This window comes from Osmerus eperlanus, chromosome 13 (genome assembly GCF_963692335.1).
Source record: "Osmerus eperlanus chromosome 13, fOsmEpe2.1, whole genome shotgun sequence".
NCBI lineage: Eukaryota > Metazoa > Chordata > Actinopteri > Osmeriformes > Osmeridae > Osmerus > Osmerus eperlanus.
The window spans coordinates 9,068,063-9,084,928 of record NC_085030.1 but is presented as its reverse complement, the minus strand read 5'-3'; the positions used below and the strand labels follow the sequence as shown (position 1 = coordinate 9,084,928).

The following is a 16,866-nucleotide window of genomic DNA, read 5'->3' as shown; positions in this document are numbered from 1 at the left end:
GGGAGGGATGGGTGAGGAGAGATGGAGACTTTTGAATTGAGGTTTTGGGAGAGGCTGAGACGAGCTTGTATTGATGGTTGGTGGCAAAGGAGAGATGGTAGGGGGCTAAGAGGGGAGACAGGATGGTGGGGTTAAGAGGGGAGACAGGATGGTGGGGTTAAGAGGGGAGACAGGATGGTGGGGTTAAGAGGGGAGACAGGATGGTGGGGTTAAGAGGGGGAGACAGGATGGTGGGGTTAAGAGGGGAGACAGGATGGTGGGGTTAAGAGGGGAGACAGGATGGTGGGGTTAAGAGGAGAGACAGGATGGTGGGGTTAAGAGGGGAGACAGGATGGTGGGGTTAAGAGGGGAGACAGGATAGTGGGGCTAAGAGGGGGAGACAGGATGGTGGGGTTAAGAGGGGAGACAGGATGGTGGGGTTAAGAGGGGAGACAGGATGGTGGGATTAAGAGGGGAGACAGGATGGTGGGGGTAGGGAGGTACAGTGACTGGCTCTTCTGGATCTCAGGCATCATCAGTCCCCAAGCTGCCCCAGCAGCATCTCACTCCTACAGCTTCATCAGATCAATAGAGAACACGGTAATCTCTCTCTCTTTTGCTTTCTGTGTGACTCTCTCTCTCTCTCTTTGACTCTCCCTGACTCTGTCTCTCTCTATTGAGAGAGAGAGAGAGAGAGAGAGAGAGTTGCCCAACAGCGTCCCTATGATGCTGCACCCAGGAGGACACTGGAGGGACTTGAAGCCCAAACACTTGGTGGCGCTATAGAGCTGTTTTTTGCCTGTGATGGAGTTTGGTGGTCTGGGATTTAGATCCATATAGTGGCTGTCTGTGTGTTGTGACTAACTGCAATGTTACAGTGTGACCTGCGTCTTCTCCAGAGAGTTGGGCATGGTGTGTGAAGGGGAGGGGGTTGTGGAATTAAGGTGCTATATCAGGTGTTAGGCCCCATGGTAGAGGCACACACCATTTGTTTTAATGAAAGTCCACAGGAAGCCTGGAAAAATAACTACATCTGTCTCTCTGTCACCACACCCTCAGTCTCAGTCCTCACACCTAGCCATGGTCTTCATCAGCAGCTCTATTCCCAGCACTAGCCCCAGCCCAGTACCTTACCCAGTACTAGCCCCAGCCCCAGTACCTTACCCAGTACTAGCCCCAGCCCCAGTACCTTACCCAGCACTAGCCCCAGCCCCAGTACCTTACCCAGTACTAGCCCCAGCCCCAGTACCTTGCCCAGCACTAGCCCCAGCCCCAGTACCTTGCCCAGCACTAGCCCCAGCCCAGTACCTTACCCAGCACTAGCCCCAGCCCAGTACCTTACCCAGTACTAGCCCCAGCCCAGTACCTTGCCCAGCACTAGCCCCAGCCCCAGTACCTTACCCAGCACTAGCCCCAGCCCAGTACCTTGCCCAGCACTAGCCCCAGCCCAGTACCTTGCCCAGCACTAGCCCCAGCCCAGTACCTTACCCAGCACTAGCCCCAGCCCAGTACCTTACCCAGTACTAGCCCCAGCCCAGTACCTTACCCAGCACTAGCCCCAGCCCAGTACCTTGCCCAGCACTAGCCCCAGCCCAGTACCTTACCCAGCACTAGCCCCAGCCCAGTACCTTACCCAGCACTAGCCCCAGCCCAGTACCTTGCCCAGCACTAGCCCCAGCCCAGTACCTTACCCAGTACTAGCCCCAGCCCCAGTACCTTACCCAGTACTAGCCCCAGCCCCAGTACCTTGCCCAGCACTAGCCCCAGCCCCAGTACCTTGCCCAGCACTAGCCCCAGCCCAGTACCTTACCCAGCACTAGCCCCAGCCCAGTACCTTACCCAGTACTAGCCCCAGCCCAGTACCTTGCCCAGCACTAGCCCCAGCCCAGTACCTTGCCCAGCACTAGCCCCAGCCCAGTACCTTGCCCAGCACTAGCCCCAGCCCCAGTACCTTACCCAGCACTAGCCCCAGCCCAGTACCTTGCCCAGCACTAGCCCCAGCCCAGTACCTTACCCAGCACTAGCCCCAGCCCAGTACCTTACCCAGTACTAGCCCCAGCCCAGTACCTTGCCCAGCACTAGCCCCAGCCCCAGTACCTTACCCAGCACTAGCCCCAGCCCAGTACCTTGCCCAGCACTAGCCCCAGCCCAGTACCTTGCCCAGCACTAGCCCCAGCCCAGTACCTTACCCAGCACTAGCCCCAGCCCAGTACCTTACCCAGTACTAGCCCCAGCCCAGTACCTTACCCAGCACTAGCCCCAGCCCAGTACCTTGCCCAGCACTAGCCCCAGCCCAGTACCTTACCCAGCACTAGCCCCAGCCCAGTACCTTACCCAGCACTAGCCCCAGCCCAGTACCTTGCCCAGCACTAGCCCCAGCCCAGTACCTTACCCAGTACTAGCCCCAGCCCCAGTACCTTACCCAGTACTAGCCCCAGCCCCAGTACCTTGCCCAGCACTAGCCCCAGCCCCAGTACCTTGCCCAGCACTAGCCCCAGCCCAGTACCTTACCCAGCACTAGCCCCAGCCCAGTACCTTACCCAGTACTAGCCCCAGCCCAGTACCTTGCCCAGCACTAGCCCCAGCCCCAGTACCTTACCCAGCACTAGCCCCAGCCCAGTACCTTGCCCAGCACTAGCCCCAGCCCAGTACCTTGCCCAGCACTAGCCCCAGCCCAGTACCTTGCCCAGCACTAGCCCCAGCCCAGTACCTTACCCAGCACTAGCCCCAGCCCAGTACCTTACCCAGCACTAGCCCCAGCCCAGTACCTTACCCAGCACTAGCCCCAGCCCAGTACCTTGCCCAGCACTAGCCCCAGCCCAGTACCTTACCCAGCACTAGCCCCAGCCCAGTACCTTGCCCAGCACTAGCCCCAGCCCAGTACCTTACCCAGTACTAGCCCCAGCCCCAGTACCTTACCCAGTACTAGCCCCAGCCCCAGTACCTTACCCAGTACTAGCCCCAGCCCCAGTACCTTGCCCAGCACTAGCCCCAGCCCCAGTACCTTGCCCAGCACTAGCCCCAGCCCAGTACCTTACCCAGCACTAGCCCCAGCCCAGTACCTTACCCAGTACTAGCCCCAGCCCAGTACCTTGCCCAGCACTAGCCCCAGCCCCAGTACCTTACCCAGCACTAGCCCCAGCCCAGTACCTTGCCCAGCACTAGCCCCAGCCCAGTACCTTGCCCAGCACTAGCCCCAGCCCAGTACCTTACCCAGCACTAGCCCCAGCCCAGTACCTTACCCAGCACTAGCCCCAGCCCAGTACCTTACCCAGCACTAGCCCCAGCCCAGTACCTTACCCAGCACTAGCCCCAGCCCAGTACCTTGCCCAGCACTAGCCCCAGCCCAGTACCTTACCCAGCACTAGCCCCAGCCCAGTACCTTACCCAGCACTAGCCCCAGCCCAGTACCTTGCCCAGCACTAGCCCCAGCCCAGTACCTTACCCAGTACTAGCCCCAGCCCCAGTACCTTACCCAGCACTAGCCCCAGCCCCAGTATCTTACCCAGTACTAGCCCCAGCCCCAGTATCTTACCCAGCACTAGCCCCAGCCCCAGTATCTTACCCAGCACTAATCCTAGTCCCAGTACATTTTCCAGTACTAGTCCTAGCCCCAGTACCTTACCCAGTATTAGTCCTAGCCCCAACCCCCCACCCAGAGTCCCACAGGGCCTGTTCCCCTGGCATGGTCTGTGTGGCTCCTGGCTGAGTGTGTGTGAGCTGCGTATGCCTGAGCTGCCAGCCTCACACTCTGAGTTCATGTGTATCTCTTCATCTTCACAGGCCAACCCTCCCCCCATCATCGTCAACGCAGACTCACTGGATGCAGGCCCTTATGTAAGTATCTGTTGTCTCTACACCCTCCCCCCCTTTCTAGCTTTCTCTTTCTCAAACTTTTTCTTGCTCTCTTACTATCTCTCTCTGTTTCTCTCTCTCTCTGTGTGTCTCTCTCTGTTTCTCTCTCTCTCTGTGTGTCTCTCTCTGTTTCTCTCTCTCTCTGTGTCTCTCTCTGTGTCTCTCTCTCTGTGTGTATCTATCTGTGTCTCTCTCTCTCTGTGTCTTTCTCTCTCTGTGTGTCTCTCTCTCTCTTTCTCTCTCTCTCTCTCTCTCTCTCTCTCTCTCTCTCTCTCTCTCTCTCTCTCTCTCTCTGTGTGTCTCTCTCTGTCTTCTGGCGGCCACAGCATGCTATTCACCATGTGGACTCATTTCTATAATCCTATTGACCCCAGCTGTATACGCAAGATGCAGAGGCCCCAATTGTGCATTTAGGAAAATGATAGGGACAGAGAAAAAGATGATTCCGCATTTTATCATGCAATACGATACCCACTATTGATGTACTGTAACATTATGGTGTTTGGGTTGTAACCAACATTATTTAATCCAAACCTCCACCCTGTTTTGCTGGTCTGTAGATTCCTTCACATAGCAGTGTAGTAATTGATTAAAATATATTAAATATAAATAACAGTCAATGTATCTATATAGTTTCGTAAATAAATAAAAATCTTATTTATATACTGTATGTATTTATCTTAATTTTTTCTGATCCTGTATTTTTGGGTCTTTATTTTGATCCGAGATGTAACTGACCTTTATGTATCCCTATATTTCCCTGCCAGGTGAATGGCAGTGATGGGATGTACAAATATGAGGAGATTATCCTGGAGAGGGTGAGTACCAGCCTGCGTTCCTTACATCCATTTTCTCCTCATCTCATTTCCTGAGTCCCACTCAGAGAGACCCTCTCGCACCACTAGGGGGCAGTAAGCAGCTCAGTCTTGTGCTCTGCTAAGATGGTCTCCCTGCGCAGAAGACGATCCATTTAAGGAAAACAAAGACAGATGATCGAAAGGTTACCGTGGATGATGTGCGGATCAGTCATTGGTGTGTGTGAGGGAGATAAAGGCCTCACTATCTCTTTGATATCCCTCCAACACATCATGGGATTTTGTCGTAGTGAAGTGAAGCCTAGGGAAGGTTTTATGATGCAGCTTGTGTCACCCGCTGACAACTCAATTTGTATCCTCATCCTCTATTGAAAGATTCCTACAGGCATGCACATACACACACACACTCAGGGACCCCATGAGAGTTGCACATGTCAGAAGTAAGGCTTGGTCCCACAGTGGAACTCAGTACTATATGTTCCCACTCCGGCTAGTCCACCCACACATACAGATGCATCTTCACCTCCAGCATGGATGCAGCGCCACTTTCTCCCTAACTTCCCTCTAAGTGGCATTTCTGCATGCATAAGCTTAAATAAACTATGTAAAATCACACTTTAAGAGGTCTGTGGGTGTGGAACATTTGGTGGTTGGGCCCAGAGCACTCCTTTTGGCTCCCGAGCTGCAGTCTGGGAGTCCTCAGCCTTCCTCTGTCCTAATTTGTTGCGACCGAGGCTCATTAATTATAGAAAATGATAAAGTGAAGTCTTTTCTCAGCTGTCTTGTTTGGGGCCTGTCTCTGCGGCCACGGCTGTCAGAGGGAGCACTGTGTCCAGAGACAGCACACCCAGATGGGTCATTCTGGGAGAGAGAGAGAGAGAGAGAGAGAGAGAGAGAGAGAGAGAGAAAGAGAGAGAGAGAGAGAGAGAGAGAGAGAGAGAGAGAGAGAGAGAGAGAGAGAGAGAGATGAAGGTGGAGGGGGTAGGTGGAGGAGAGATAGCATAAATACAAAAGAAACAGAGAAAGAGACAGGGAAGCTCTTTATCATAAAATAAAGATGAAATCCTCCCTCACTGGCTCCAGTCCTTTATCATTCCAGACCAGAAATCCCTCAGTTTATGGACAAATAGTAGCCAAGCTACCAGTAAGGCCTAACCATACATCACGTTGATAATCTTTCATAGATGGCACGTCATCACAAGGAACACACAGATATAGAAATACCCAAAAGTATTGCCTGTACTTAAATCTTACAAATATATATGTATTAATTGAGAGCTTTATACCATTTTATATTTGATCTATCTTGTTCTACACAGTGTCTTAAAATGTTTTAAATGTACATATTTATTGACAACTTTACTTATGTAAGTATGTTTGCAATTATACTTTGTAAGTATCCATTGAAGTCAAATGGATGATCATCAGAGATGGAGCACAGTTCAGGTGTGAGGAAGTGCTTGTCAGCCCTCCTAAGCAGTCTGCATAGATCACATGCTCCCCTAGCACACCAATACTATTAAGGAACCCATCTCACTGACCTTGACAGGTCCCTCCTCGAGTGAGGTGGATCCATCACTCATGTGGAAATGCAGTGAGTGTGTGTGTGTGTGTGTATGTGTGTGTGCGCTTGTGGAGGTGCATACATGTATTAATACATAAATATTAGTATAGGTGTAGGTGTGTGTGCGTATGGATCTGGGAGTAATTGGGTGCGTATACTTGCACATGTGTGTGGGTGCGTGAGTGCATGCATTTGTAAAAAAATAGCGTGTGTGTATGTGTGTGTGCATTCTCCCTCATACCTCATGGTCACCCCCTCCCCCTGCAGGGCAACTCTGGGCTGGGCTTCAGCATCGCTGGGGGGATGGACAATCCACACATCCCTGACGACCCTGGGATCTTTATCACCAAGATCATCCCTGGGGAGCTGCAGCCATGGACGGCAGACTGGGGTGAGCCCCTCTCTCTCACCCCTCCCTCCCTCTCTCACCCCTCCCTCCCTCTCTCACCCCACCCTCCCTCTCTCACCCCTCCCTACCTCTCTCACCCCTTCCTCCCACTCTCTCTCACCCCTCCCTCCTCTCTCCTCACCTTCCAGTACCCATCCCCTCCCCTCTCACCTCTTTTCCATTTCTCCTCTATACATCCCGATGGGCAGATCAGTGTGGAAGTGGTGCTGCTCCAGTCATGTGACCCAGGGCTCACACACTCTTAAGAACTCAAGATTCACCATAAGCTTTTAACAACAAATAACAGCAAAAATGAGGATCTTCTAAATGCTCCTCATGTGTTCACTGTCAGGCTCGTTGTATATTCTCTTTCTGACTTTCTCTTGAGTCTCTCTCTCTGTATTTCTGTCCTCCTGTTGCTCCTGTGTAGACTGACAGGGTAGCGCGGGTATGGGCTGTGGGTTTCCGTGGATACATCAGAGTAACCTCTCTGCCCCTCTCCAGGGTCAACGACTGTGTGCTGCGTGTGAACGAGGTGGACGTGTCCGAGGTGGTCCACAGCCGGGCGGTGGAGGCTCTGAAGGAGGCCGGGCCCGTGGTCAGGCTCCTGGTCCGGAGAAGACAGGCCCCACCAGAGACCATCCTGGAGGTCAACCTCCTCAAGGGGCCCAAAGGTCAGCAGACAGCTGCTGCTAGCACAGACATGGCAGGGAGGTGGTAGAGGGGATATTTCGCCAGAATCCCACAACCGGTTTAAGGAACATGAAGTAATAGGATTTGGGTTAGGGAACTTCCTTTCTTGTTAGTTCTGCAAAATGAGACAGGATTTTATATTTAAAAACGACAGTATGCAGTGTATGACAGCCATGCTAAAATATAAATGTGTATAACAATGTAGGTCACTCAGAGAATCACTTACCAGTCTAAAATACAAAACATATTTCAATGTCATCAAAACCTATAAAATGGTTTTCCCTCATGTTTCTCAGCATCTGCGTCCTGACTTAGTTTCAGAAATGCACCGCCTCCTAACTTTGCATGCTGTTTATTAGGGCTGGGTTTCAGCATCGCTGGAGGCATCGGCAACCAGCACATCCCTGGAGACAACAGCATCTACATCACCAAGATCATCGAGGGGGGCGCGGCTCAGAAGGATGGGCGGCTGCAGACTGGAGACCGCCTGCTTGCTGTAAGACACTCACACACACTCACACACACTCTCACACACACAGGTTTACTCACACACACAGCAACATATAATGAGAAATAGAGTATCTTACTATTTATCTTACTAGCTTACATACAGACCAAAACATTTTGGTTGGTACTTTTTTGGCATGATTTTGATGTTTGTTTGATGCTTAGAGAGTCTCGATTTGCTTGTTTGTCAGTTTACACTAAATATATTCCACTAAACACACAGACATGCACTTACTGTTTAGCAGTGCACTCATGCCCCTGTCCCGCCCCCCCCCCCCCCTCCCCCAGATGCCAAGGTAGTAGTGGAGGGGTATGAACAGTCCTCCCAAACAGGTCCCTGGTGACACGCATCAGCATTTAATGGCACTGTGTGTGTATGTGTGCATTTGTGTGTGTGTCTGTGTTCTTTTGTGTGTGTGTGTGTGTGTGTGTGTGTGCATGTGTGTGTACGTGCGTGCGTGCACCCCTGTGATTGATCCCGGGCTGAGGCCTGGGCTCTGGAGCGTCTCCCCAGGCATATTTGTGCCACGAAGATAAAAGAACCCACCTGCCAGCTGGATGACTGACTGCACCGTCGGCACAATATGAGATGTGTTTAAGGCTGCCATAAATAAGAACAAAGTCATGATGCCACACCAGCGCTAGTGCAGGAGCTGTGAGGGACTGCAGCCGGAGCTCTCATCAGAGGGGTCGGCAGAGAGCCCCCCACCCCAGAGCTCTCATCAGAGGGGTCGGCAGAGAACCCCCCACCCCAGAGCTCTCATCAGAGGGGTCGGCAGAGACCGACGGGCCGGTCGATCAAATACTCTGTTTGATTCAAGATTTTACCCCCCAAAGTCCGCCAGTTTCTGTGGAAACAGTGCGATGCTGACAGACTGACTGTGTGGAACGGCCCTTCAGCTACGGCACTTTACTGCGGGTCTACACGCTTTCCCTCTATCCCTCAAACGTCAATGAATCTATTCGAGATATCATCGAATGGCAGTGGGATTCATTAGGTGGTGAATGACGTGTTTGTTCGGTTCAGCGGAGATTCTGATTGAGGTCACCTCCGTCGGTGTGGACTCAGGGATTTGCCATTGATCTCTGTCACCTCCTGATTGTCCAGAATGTGTTCTCAATGACTTACCTGGTCAAACACACGCAAAATAAGATAAATGAATGACTATGTGTGATTGTGTGTGTGTGTGCCTGTGTGCGCAGGTGAACAACATCATCCTGCAGGACGTGCGTCATGAGGAGGCGGTGGCGGCGCTGAAGAACACGTCCGACATGGTGTACCTCAAGGTGGCCAAGCCAGGCCCCGTCCACCTCAACGACATGTACGCCCCCCCAGACTACTCTAGCAGTACGTATCTTCTTCTGCTGGTGGCTTCGGGCCCGCACACACACACACACACACCGCTCTCGCACACACACACGTACACACTGCTCTTGCACACACACCCCCTCCTCACTGACACACTGGATTTGGTTTTAAAGCACGATTTAATGGAGAAGGCAACTTAAAGCATGTTATTGATCAGTATTTCATCATTCTGCCATGGCCGTAAGATGTCAGCCTTATACTGCAGAGCAGCAGTAGCTGTCGGCTGATGTCAGCTGTAGAATGAACTGTGCATACATATTAGTAGAATATCTAGAAGCTATCTATTGTCCCTGACTGTTAGCTGAGATGTTTATAGATCTTTGTGTGAGTGGTAGTGTTGAATCAGTTTGCTCTCCTCAGCGCGGCTGTGCCCAGACTCCCACATGGTGTGTAGACACACACACACACACACATACATACTGCTGCCCACAGCAACAAGCCCAGCTTTCTACCTCCTACTGAGTGTGGAGGCTTTCTCACATCCCACCTGCTCATGAGAGCCCACATCCCTGGGCCCCTGCCACACACACACAAAGATGATCCACTGATAGGCTATACACAATAGTACACAATAATAAATGCACCTCATAATATACTTCTCAAACAGTGATTCAGTGCTTATTGTTTGTGTTGCTATGGCTTGAGCAAGCCTCTAATACTGACTTAAGCTCTGAAACTATGGCCCACAGTCAGATGACGCCGATTAGAAAAACATGTTGTGCCATACAGTAACACCTAACCACCCTAGAAGAATGACAGTCTAAAGGGGTGGATTCCAGATTACTGGCATTCCAGAGTGTAAGAAGTGGATTCCAGACCCTATGGCTTGACAGAAACAGTGAGGATTTCTCAGTAAAATAATCAAATCTAAAACATTTGAAGACAATGTTTTCACAATCACTGGTCGGATTGATCCCCATATAATCTATAAGATATATATGTATTATAATGTAACAAAATGATATAACATATACTGTACTGTAATGTGATGTGGGTTGCATTTAAGTGGAGTCAAATGCTGTTCAAACCTTCAACAACCCCCCTCCACACTCCAACACACACTCTCACTCCCTCACACACACACACACCCTCCACACTCCAACACACACTCTCACTCCCTCACACACTCACACACACACACCCTCCACACTCCAACACACACTCTCACTCCCTCACACACACACACACCCTCCACACTCCAACACACACTCTCACTCCCTCACACACTCACACACACACACCCTCCACACTCCAACACACACTCTCACTCCCTCACACACTCACACACTCTCACACACACACACACCCTCCACACTCCAACACACACTCTCACTCCCTCACACACACACACACTCACACACACAAACGCTGTTTTAATCATGCTTCCTTTCCCCCTATTGGCCTGGCCCTCCCTCCAGCCTTTCCCACCATGGTGGACAACCATGTGAGCCACAACTCAGGCATGACATACATGGGGGCCATGGAGCCCAAGCCTGTGTACCAGCCCTCCCAGGTCACGCCCTCCAGGTACTCCCCAGTCCCCCGCCACATGCTGGGGGAGGAAGACTTCACCAGGTCAGTGACACGCTCCAGCGCCAGTTGCTTCTGTCCTGTCCCCGGGTCCATCCTCTCTTACTCCAGTATTATCTATTCTGTTTACATGAGGAGATTACTCACGTAGAAAAGTATTTGTTTGTGTGGTTGTACCAGTTGACACCGACAAGTCAGCGCTACGGTTTTCCATCTGAACCAAAACTGAACTACGTAATCAGAGACATGCCAGACATGTTTTCATCCAATTGCTTTGAACTTGGTGACCCCTATTGAGTATTTAACATGCTGTTTTCTGGTGTTTTTGGTGTGTCTTTGTTTGGTGACATACTTATATATATATATGTGGTTGGATGTCCAATATGGTGTGACATGCAACACGGCAAGACTTCTGAACTGTGTAGTGTGTGAGTGTGTGTGTGTGTGTGTGTGTGTGTGTGTGTGTGTGTGTGTGTGTACAGCACGGCTCTGATGAACTTTATCTGGAGCCGGGCGGCTGTGTGGTGCGGCAGCAGTGTGTTGACCCAGTGCTTCCCAGCAGCCTCTATCACCCCTCCCTCCAGCTGGGTCTTACATTCCTGACCCCCTCACGTACTGCAACCACAGAGGTCACGTTAGAACCTAGAGCTGCAGGGACGTGTGTGTGTATAGATATGCATGTATGTACCTGTGTGGGAAGTATATGTGTTTTGTGTGGTGTGTGTGTGTGTGTGTGTGTGTGTGTGTGTGTGTGTGTGTGTGTGTGTGACGTCAGCTCTGTGTACATGTCCAAGTTGTGCCCCTGTCTGTGTTTCTGTCTTTTTACATGTGTGTGTTCGTGTGCTCTCTCTCTCCCCTCATGTCCTTCACCAGCCCCTTTCACTGTCTGTATTTCTGTACCCCCCCAGCAGGGATGAGCCTATTTACAGTGTCATCCACAAACCAGGGGACAGTGGGGGCCCCCAGGGGCTCTACAGCAGGGCCCCTCCCCAGGATGCAGGCTTCTGTCCTGGCCCCGCTGCCCTGTACCATGGCCCTGTCCCCTCCTCCTTCTCCGGCAGGTACTAACCCCAGTGCATCGTGCCCACGCTTAGCTAACCCTCCTCTCTGCAGCCCTGCTCTGCCCCACCCTCACACCCCCGCAAGCCTGGCATCTGGCTGGCCTGGCACCCAGCAGCCGCCGCCCGGCCGGCCAATGAGGGTGAGGAAGGGCACACGTCAGTGGCGTTGCCAGGCTCCGCGCGGGAGCAAGGCTGCTCTTTGACACGGGCGGAGGGGGGGGGAGTGGGGGGGGGGGGGAGAGTACAGATCGAGGGAGGGAGAGAGAGGACAGATCGAGGCAGGGAAGGGTGGAGAGAGAGGGAGGGAGGGATATAGTTCCTGCAGAAGTATCCTTTATAGAACAGTGTGTCTGTAGTGTCTATACATTACCCCCCTCCCCTTGTGCCCTCTGCCTTCTGCTTACATCTACCTGTCAAGCCTCCAGACACAGTATAAATCTCACAATACATACAGTACATCTGGAACCTTAACCTTATAGACTAGCCATGGTTCGATCTACTGTGCTACCAAGCTGTCTGTTGCCGACTGACAGACTACAACAACCACAGCAATAACAGCAGAAATATTTCCATGGTGATGGTTTGCTCCTGTCTATCACCATATCCATGTATATATTTTCCTCACATAACACTTTCTCATAAATGAGTATTTAGATAAATAGACCCACACTACATATCACATTTTCTCCTAATTTTCTCTGGGAGAAAAATATCCTGTCATTTGATTTAAAACAATCAGTGTAAATTTCAGCTCCCTAATTGTACTATGATCCAAATTCATCACGTCTCAATTTATTATTGATGGGACTCTGCGTTCATGGAACTGTGATATAGCCACCTTGGATGTCCATAATGTGTTATTCATGCTGTGGCTGCAGTGCTATAAACACCTCATCAGTCATCATCCTGATCACGTCCATGAATCTGAAGCACTGATTGTAGCCAGCTCTCCACGGTTAGAGGAGTTAAAGATGGGAGTCAAACCTGCCCTTCACACACGCACGCACACATGCGCACACACATGCACACACACACACGTCTCCACAGGAGCGAGGCTGACAGGGGCTCTCACTCTCACAAGCTGCTCTATTCCATCTGTCAGGAGCCTGAGCCCGGGCCCTCGTCCCCAGCCAGGAGTCTGTCATTGTCCTCTCCCCTGCTCGCCTCTCTGGGTGTCTGGATCAAATGTCCCTCCATGTGTCGCTGCTGTTGTTAACGACAGCATCGAAAAATGTTAATTGGCCCTTAGCCGCCCCTTTGGCCGTTTGTTGGTTTTATGTGTTGTCATGTGTTTGTATTGTGTCCACTGTCCGTCCTGTCGGTCTCATCCATCATGCTGCCTTTGTGGATGACTGCTTTTATGTGATTGGTGCTCCGCCAGAGTGTTTCTGTTATATATGAGTGAGTGAGTTACGGAGTGTGTCTTTCTGTCGTTTCTATATGTGTATGCATGGGCACTGGTGTGTGTCAGTGTATGTGTGTGTGTGTGTGTGTGTGTGTGTGTGTGTGTGTGTGCACGTGAGGTGTGTGTCTACCCACCTGCCCGCTTGCCTGTATACATATGTACTTGCCGTGGATCTGAAGGTATGGGGTGAAATGACAGAGACGATGACTGGAATGTGGAACCCAAACACACACGCACACAAACTGTACACACACTCATACACCTACTGTACAAACAAACTACTTTGCAGCGCAGAAGTGTTTAGCATGCCGCTGTGCTTACGTAAATATGAACACGACCCTCGCTCTTACCATAAATGTATTGGGAAGGAAGAAGCTGATTCGGCACCGGCCAGCCAATGAGGAGACTGTCCTACAGCTGTCGTGATTCATCTGTACACTGAGAGACCAGGCCATGCACTCAGGCCCATCTCTCCTCACACACACACTCACACACAGACACACACACGTTCATACACACAGAAGCCCATGATGCCAGCTCCAATCACACACACTGATACAGTCAGACATCCACTCATAATGTGCTGACGCATATGCACACACACACACACACGGTCAGTCAGTCAGTCAGGTAGACACATTTACACACACACACACACACACAGACCCATACGTATACACGTACACATAAATACAGACATAAACCTGCCTGCCTGTCCAGGACCTCTGTGTGTTTCCAGCAGCCATGCACCTGTCTTCCTGTCCAGGACCTCTGGGTCATGTCTGCTACCAAACCCAACGGTGACGTTGTCAGGGATGACATCACAGATGACAGAGGTCGTGATCCCAGTCAGAATAGATCAGCGTCCCGATCTGTCAGGCAGTCTGGTGGGAGGGGCCCCCTCTCCCCTCTCTCCCCTCTCTCCCCCCTCTCCCCCCACCATCACACACAGTGACAGAGGAGGACTTCCACCAGGGCTGGCTCCAGAGGGCTTGGTTAATCTATAGTAAATGGAGGGCTTCCAGAGGACTGGGGCAGGCTGGGTGCGAGGGGATGAGTCAGATCTCGTATCAGCCCTCTGCCCATCTGCGCGTCCCCCTCAGTGGTGTCATCTCACACACGTTTCCAGCTCCATATGACACTCGCTCCTGTCTGCTCTCGCCCGCTTGGTCTCTCTCTCTCTGGAGATACAGTCCGGTGGTTCTCACTGCAGATTCTGAACTTGTGACGGAAAAATACAGTTCATTTTTAATGGCTTTAAAACATACGATTAGTAATGTTTGTGTGTGTGTGTGCGTGAGTGTATACGCTACTGTACATATATGTGTATGTGTCAGAGACCAGTCAATTCCACCACCTGAACTGTGTTGGGGCCCTGCTAGGCAGGCAAGCAGGCTATTGACCAATAAGGGTTGCTGAGAGACATATCTTGTAAATACAGAAGGAAGAGAAGTTCATATATTCAGCTAATCAGTAACTTTCAATTTTATTACTCACTCCCAACCAGTGACCTTTGACTAGGCGACTCAGAGTTTGAAAGGGGGTTTACACATCAATACCAAGGCCTTCAACCACTGTAAAACATTCCTAACAAGCAGAGGGTGAGACTGAGCAGGGATGGAAGAAACGTAATCATGGCCGATGCAGCTGAACGCCCGAGTCTAAACTGTTAATCATTCGTTGCGCCTGGTTTATTCTTAGCCGTACCAAGAGGCTTGAAATATCTTGAACCGTCTGTCGCCTTAGCAGTGTACACCCCCCAACCCCCCATGTCAAATTAGAATGAAATAGCAGGTCTTGGAGGAAAAAAGCAGTGGCAGAAAAATACAGTGGAGAATGTAAGCAAGGAAAACAGACGACGGTACAGGGGGAGGGGCTCTCTTTCATCTGCCAGCTATGGAGAGAGAGAGAGTGAGAGAGAGAGAGAGAGAGTGAGAGTGAGAGAGAGAGAGAGAGAGAGAGTGAGAGAGAGAGAGAGAGAGAGAGAGAGTGAGAGAGAGAGAGAGAGAGAGAGAGAGAGAGAGAGAGAGAGAGAGAGAGAGAGAGAGAGAGAGTGAGAGAGAGAGAGGGAGAAAGAGAGAGGGAGAGTAAGAGAGAGAGAGGGAGAGGGAGAGAGAGAGAGAGAGAGAGAGAGAGAGAGAGAGAGAGAGAGAGAGAGAGAGAGAGATGAGAGTAGAGAGAGAGAGGGAGAGAGAGGGAGAGAGAGGAGAGAGAGAGAGAGAGAGAGAGAGAGAGAGAGAGAGAGAGAGAGAGAGAGAGAGAGAGAGAGAGCGCATGTTTTCCAGCGGGAGCTTGTGTCTGTTTGTGGAAAATGGCGCCCATCTGCAGTGCCCAACATTAATCAGCCAAGCAGAGCCAATTACCAGGGCTGAGGAGCGTCATGCGTACAGAGCTGGGCTGGGTGTAGCATGGCTGGGAGATTGTGACCTGCTGGACCCCACTGTCCTCCATCTCTATTCAGCATAAAGCCTCACCTGCCTCAGCCTTAGCGGGGTGGAGGAGTGGGGAAGTGGGGGTGGTGCTGTAGAGAAAGGAAGTGGAAGACAGAGGGGAAAACAAACAGAACGTGAGTTAAAGAAAGAGACTGGAATCATAGAGAAAAGGATAGGGCAGAGAGTAGTGGTTTTATAGAACCATAACTGTTTACATTCCTTGCATGGATAAAAAGAAAAGGGGGAGAAAGGGGAGGAGACACAAGTCCCATGATAGAACAGGATGCGAGTGAGCGCTGTGTACTGTGGAATTCACTCCCTTTCTTTCACAGAATTACCAAGCCCTTGTTTTCCCAGCAGTGCTTTAACCCATGCACAGGTGTGCTAACAAAAACACTCACTCACTCACTCCACAGAAAAGTGCCAAGGATAAAACAACAGAGCTATCTGTCTCTCTGGCTGTCAGTGCTCTTTCCCGCCGACCCTGCTGGAGGGAAGAGTGAGTGAGTGAGTGGTCACCACAGTCATCGCTCTGAGGATGTGATGTCAGGGGCTCAACAGTCACATTAAGTTCATGAGTTCCTCGGTTTGTTTACACTCTGACCAATTAGCTTGGAGCTGCCGTCTGGCCGGCCTGCCCCTCCTGAGGATTGGCCTGACGGACAGGAATGCTGGCATGCGGGGCGGTGAAGGGGAGGGATCCAGGGGCAGGCCTTAGTGAGAGAGAAGAAGCACTGACCGATCTGTTTAAGGGAACGGACTCCTACCTAACCCTAACCCTGATCCTGATCTCCTTTTGATGTGACACACCAGGGGAAAGCCTCCTCCATCTGAGGAGTTTGGCAGGCAGGCGCAGGGTGAGGGGTGGAGTTATGTGTGGGGGGGTGGGTCCTGGCAGGATGTGATGGAGTTGAGGCTCGTGTGGGAGGTTGACGGGTTAAGTCTTGCCCTGCCAGAGATGAGGGGGAGCGTCTGTGACAGCCTCAAGTGGAGCTGTTTCCTATCACACTCCCATCGGCCTGAGACTCCCTAGCCAGAGATGTGTGTATTCCAGAGCTCTGGGCTGCACAGGGGCAGAGATAGGGAGCCAGGTTTGGGGAGAACATCCCCCTGCCGGGGAGTTGAGCAAAGGCGATGCGCCACAGCAGCCATGTTCACCGTCAACATCTCGTCCTCCATGCCCATGGTGAAGTCTGTCTCTGAGCGCAGGGTTAGGATGACACTCTCTCCTAGGAGCATCCACAGGAACCTCAGGTAACCATGGTGAT

At 51.5% G+C, this 16,866-nt stretch overlaps 1 protein-coding gene across 1 annotated transcript in view; it reads left to right on the top strand.

The window, feature by feature from the left end:
- dlg3 (discs, large homolog 3 (Drosophila)) overlaps nt 1-16,866 on the top strand; it is an 88,971-nt gene that overhangs the window by 54,190 nt on the left and 17,915 nt on the right. The window contains 8 exon segments of the mRNA XM_062475754.1: nt 3,763-3,816; nt 4,602-4,652; nt 6,481-6,571; nt 6,574-6,604; nt 7,106-7,275; nt 7,654-7,790; nt 9,005-9,149; nt 10,589-10,745. Coding sequence (XP_062331738.1) covers nt 3,763-3,816; nt 4,602-4,652; nt 6,481-6,571; nt 6,574-6,604; nt 7,106-7,275; nt 7,654-7,790; nt 9,005-9,149; nt 10,589-10,745 — 836 coding nt within the window.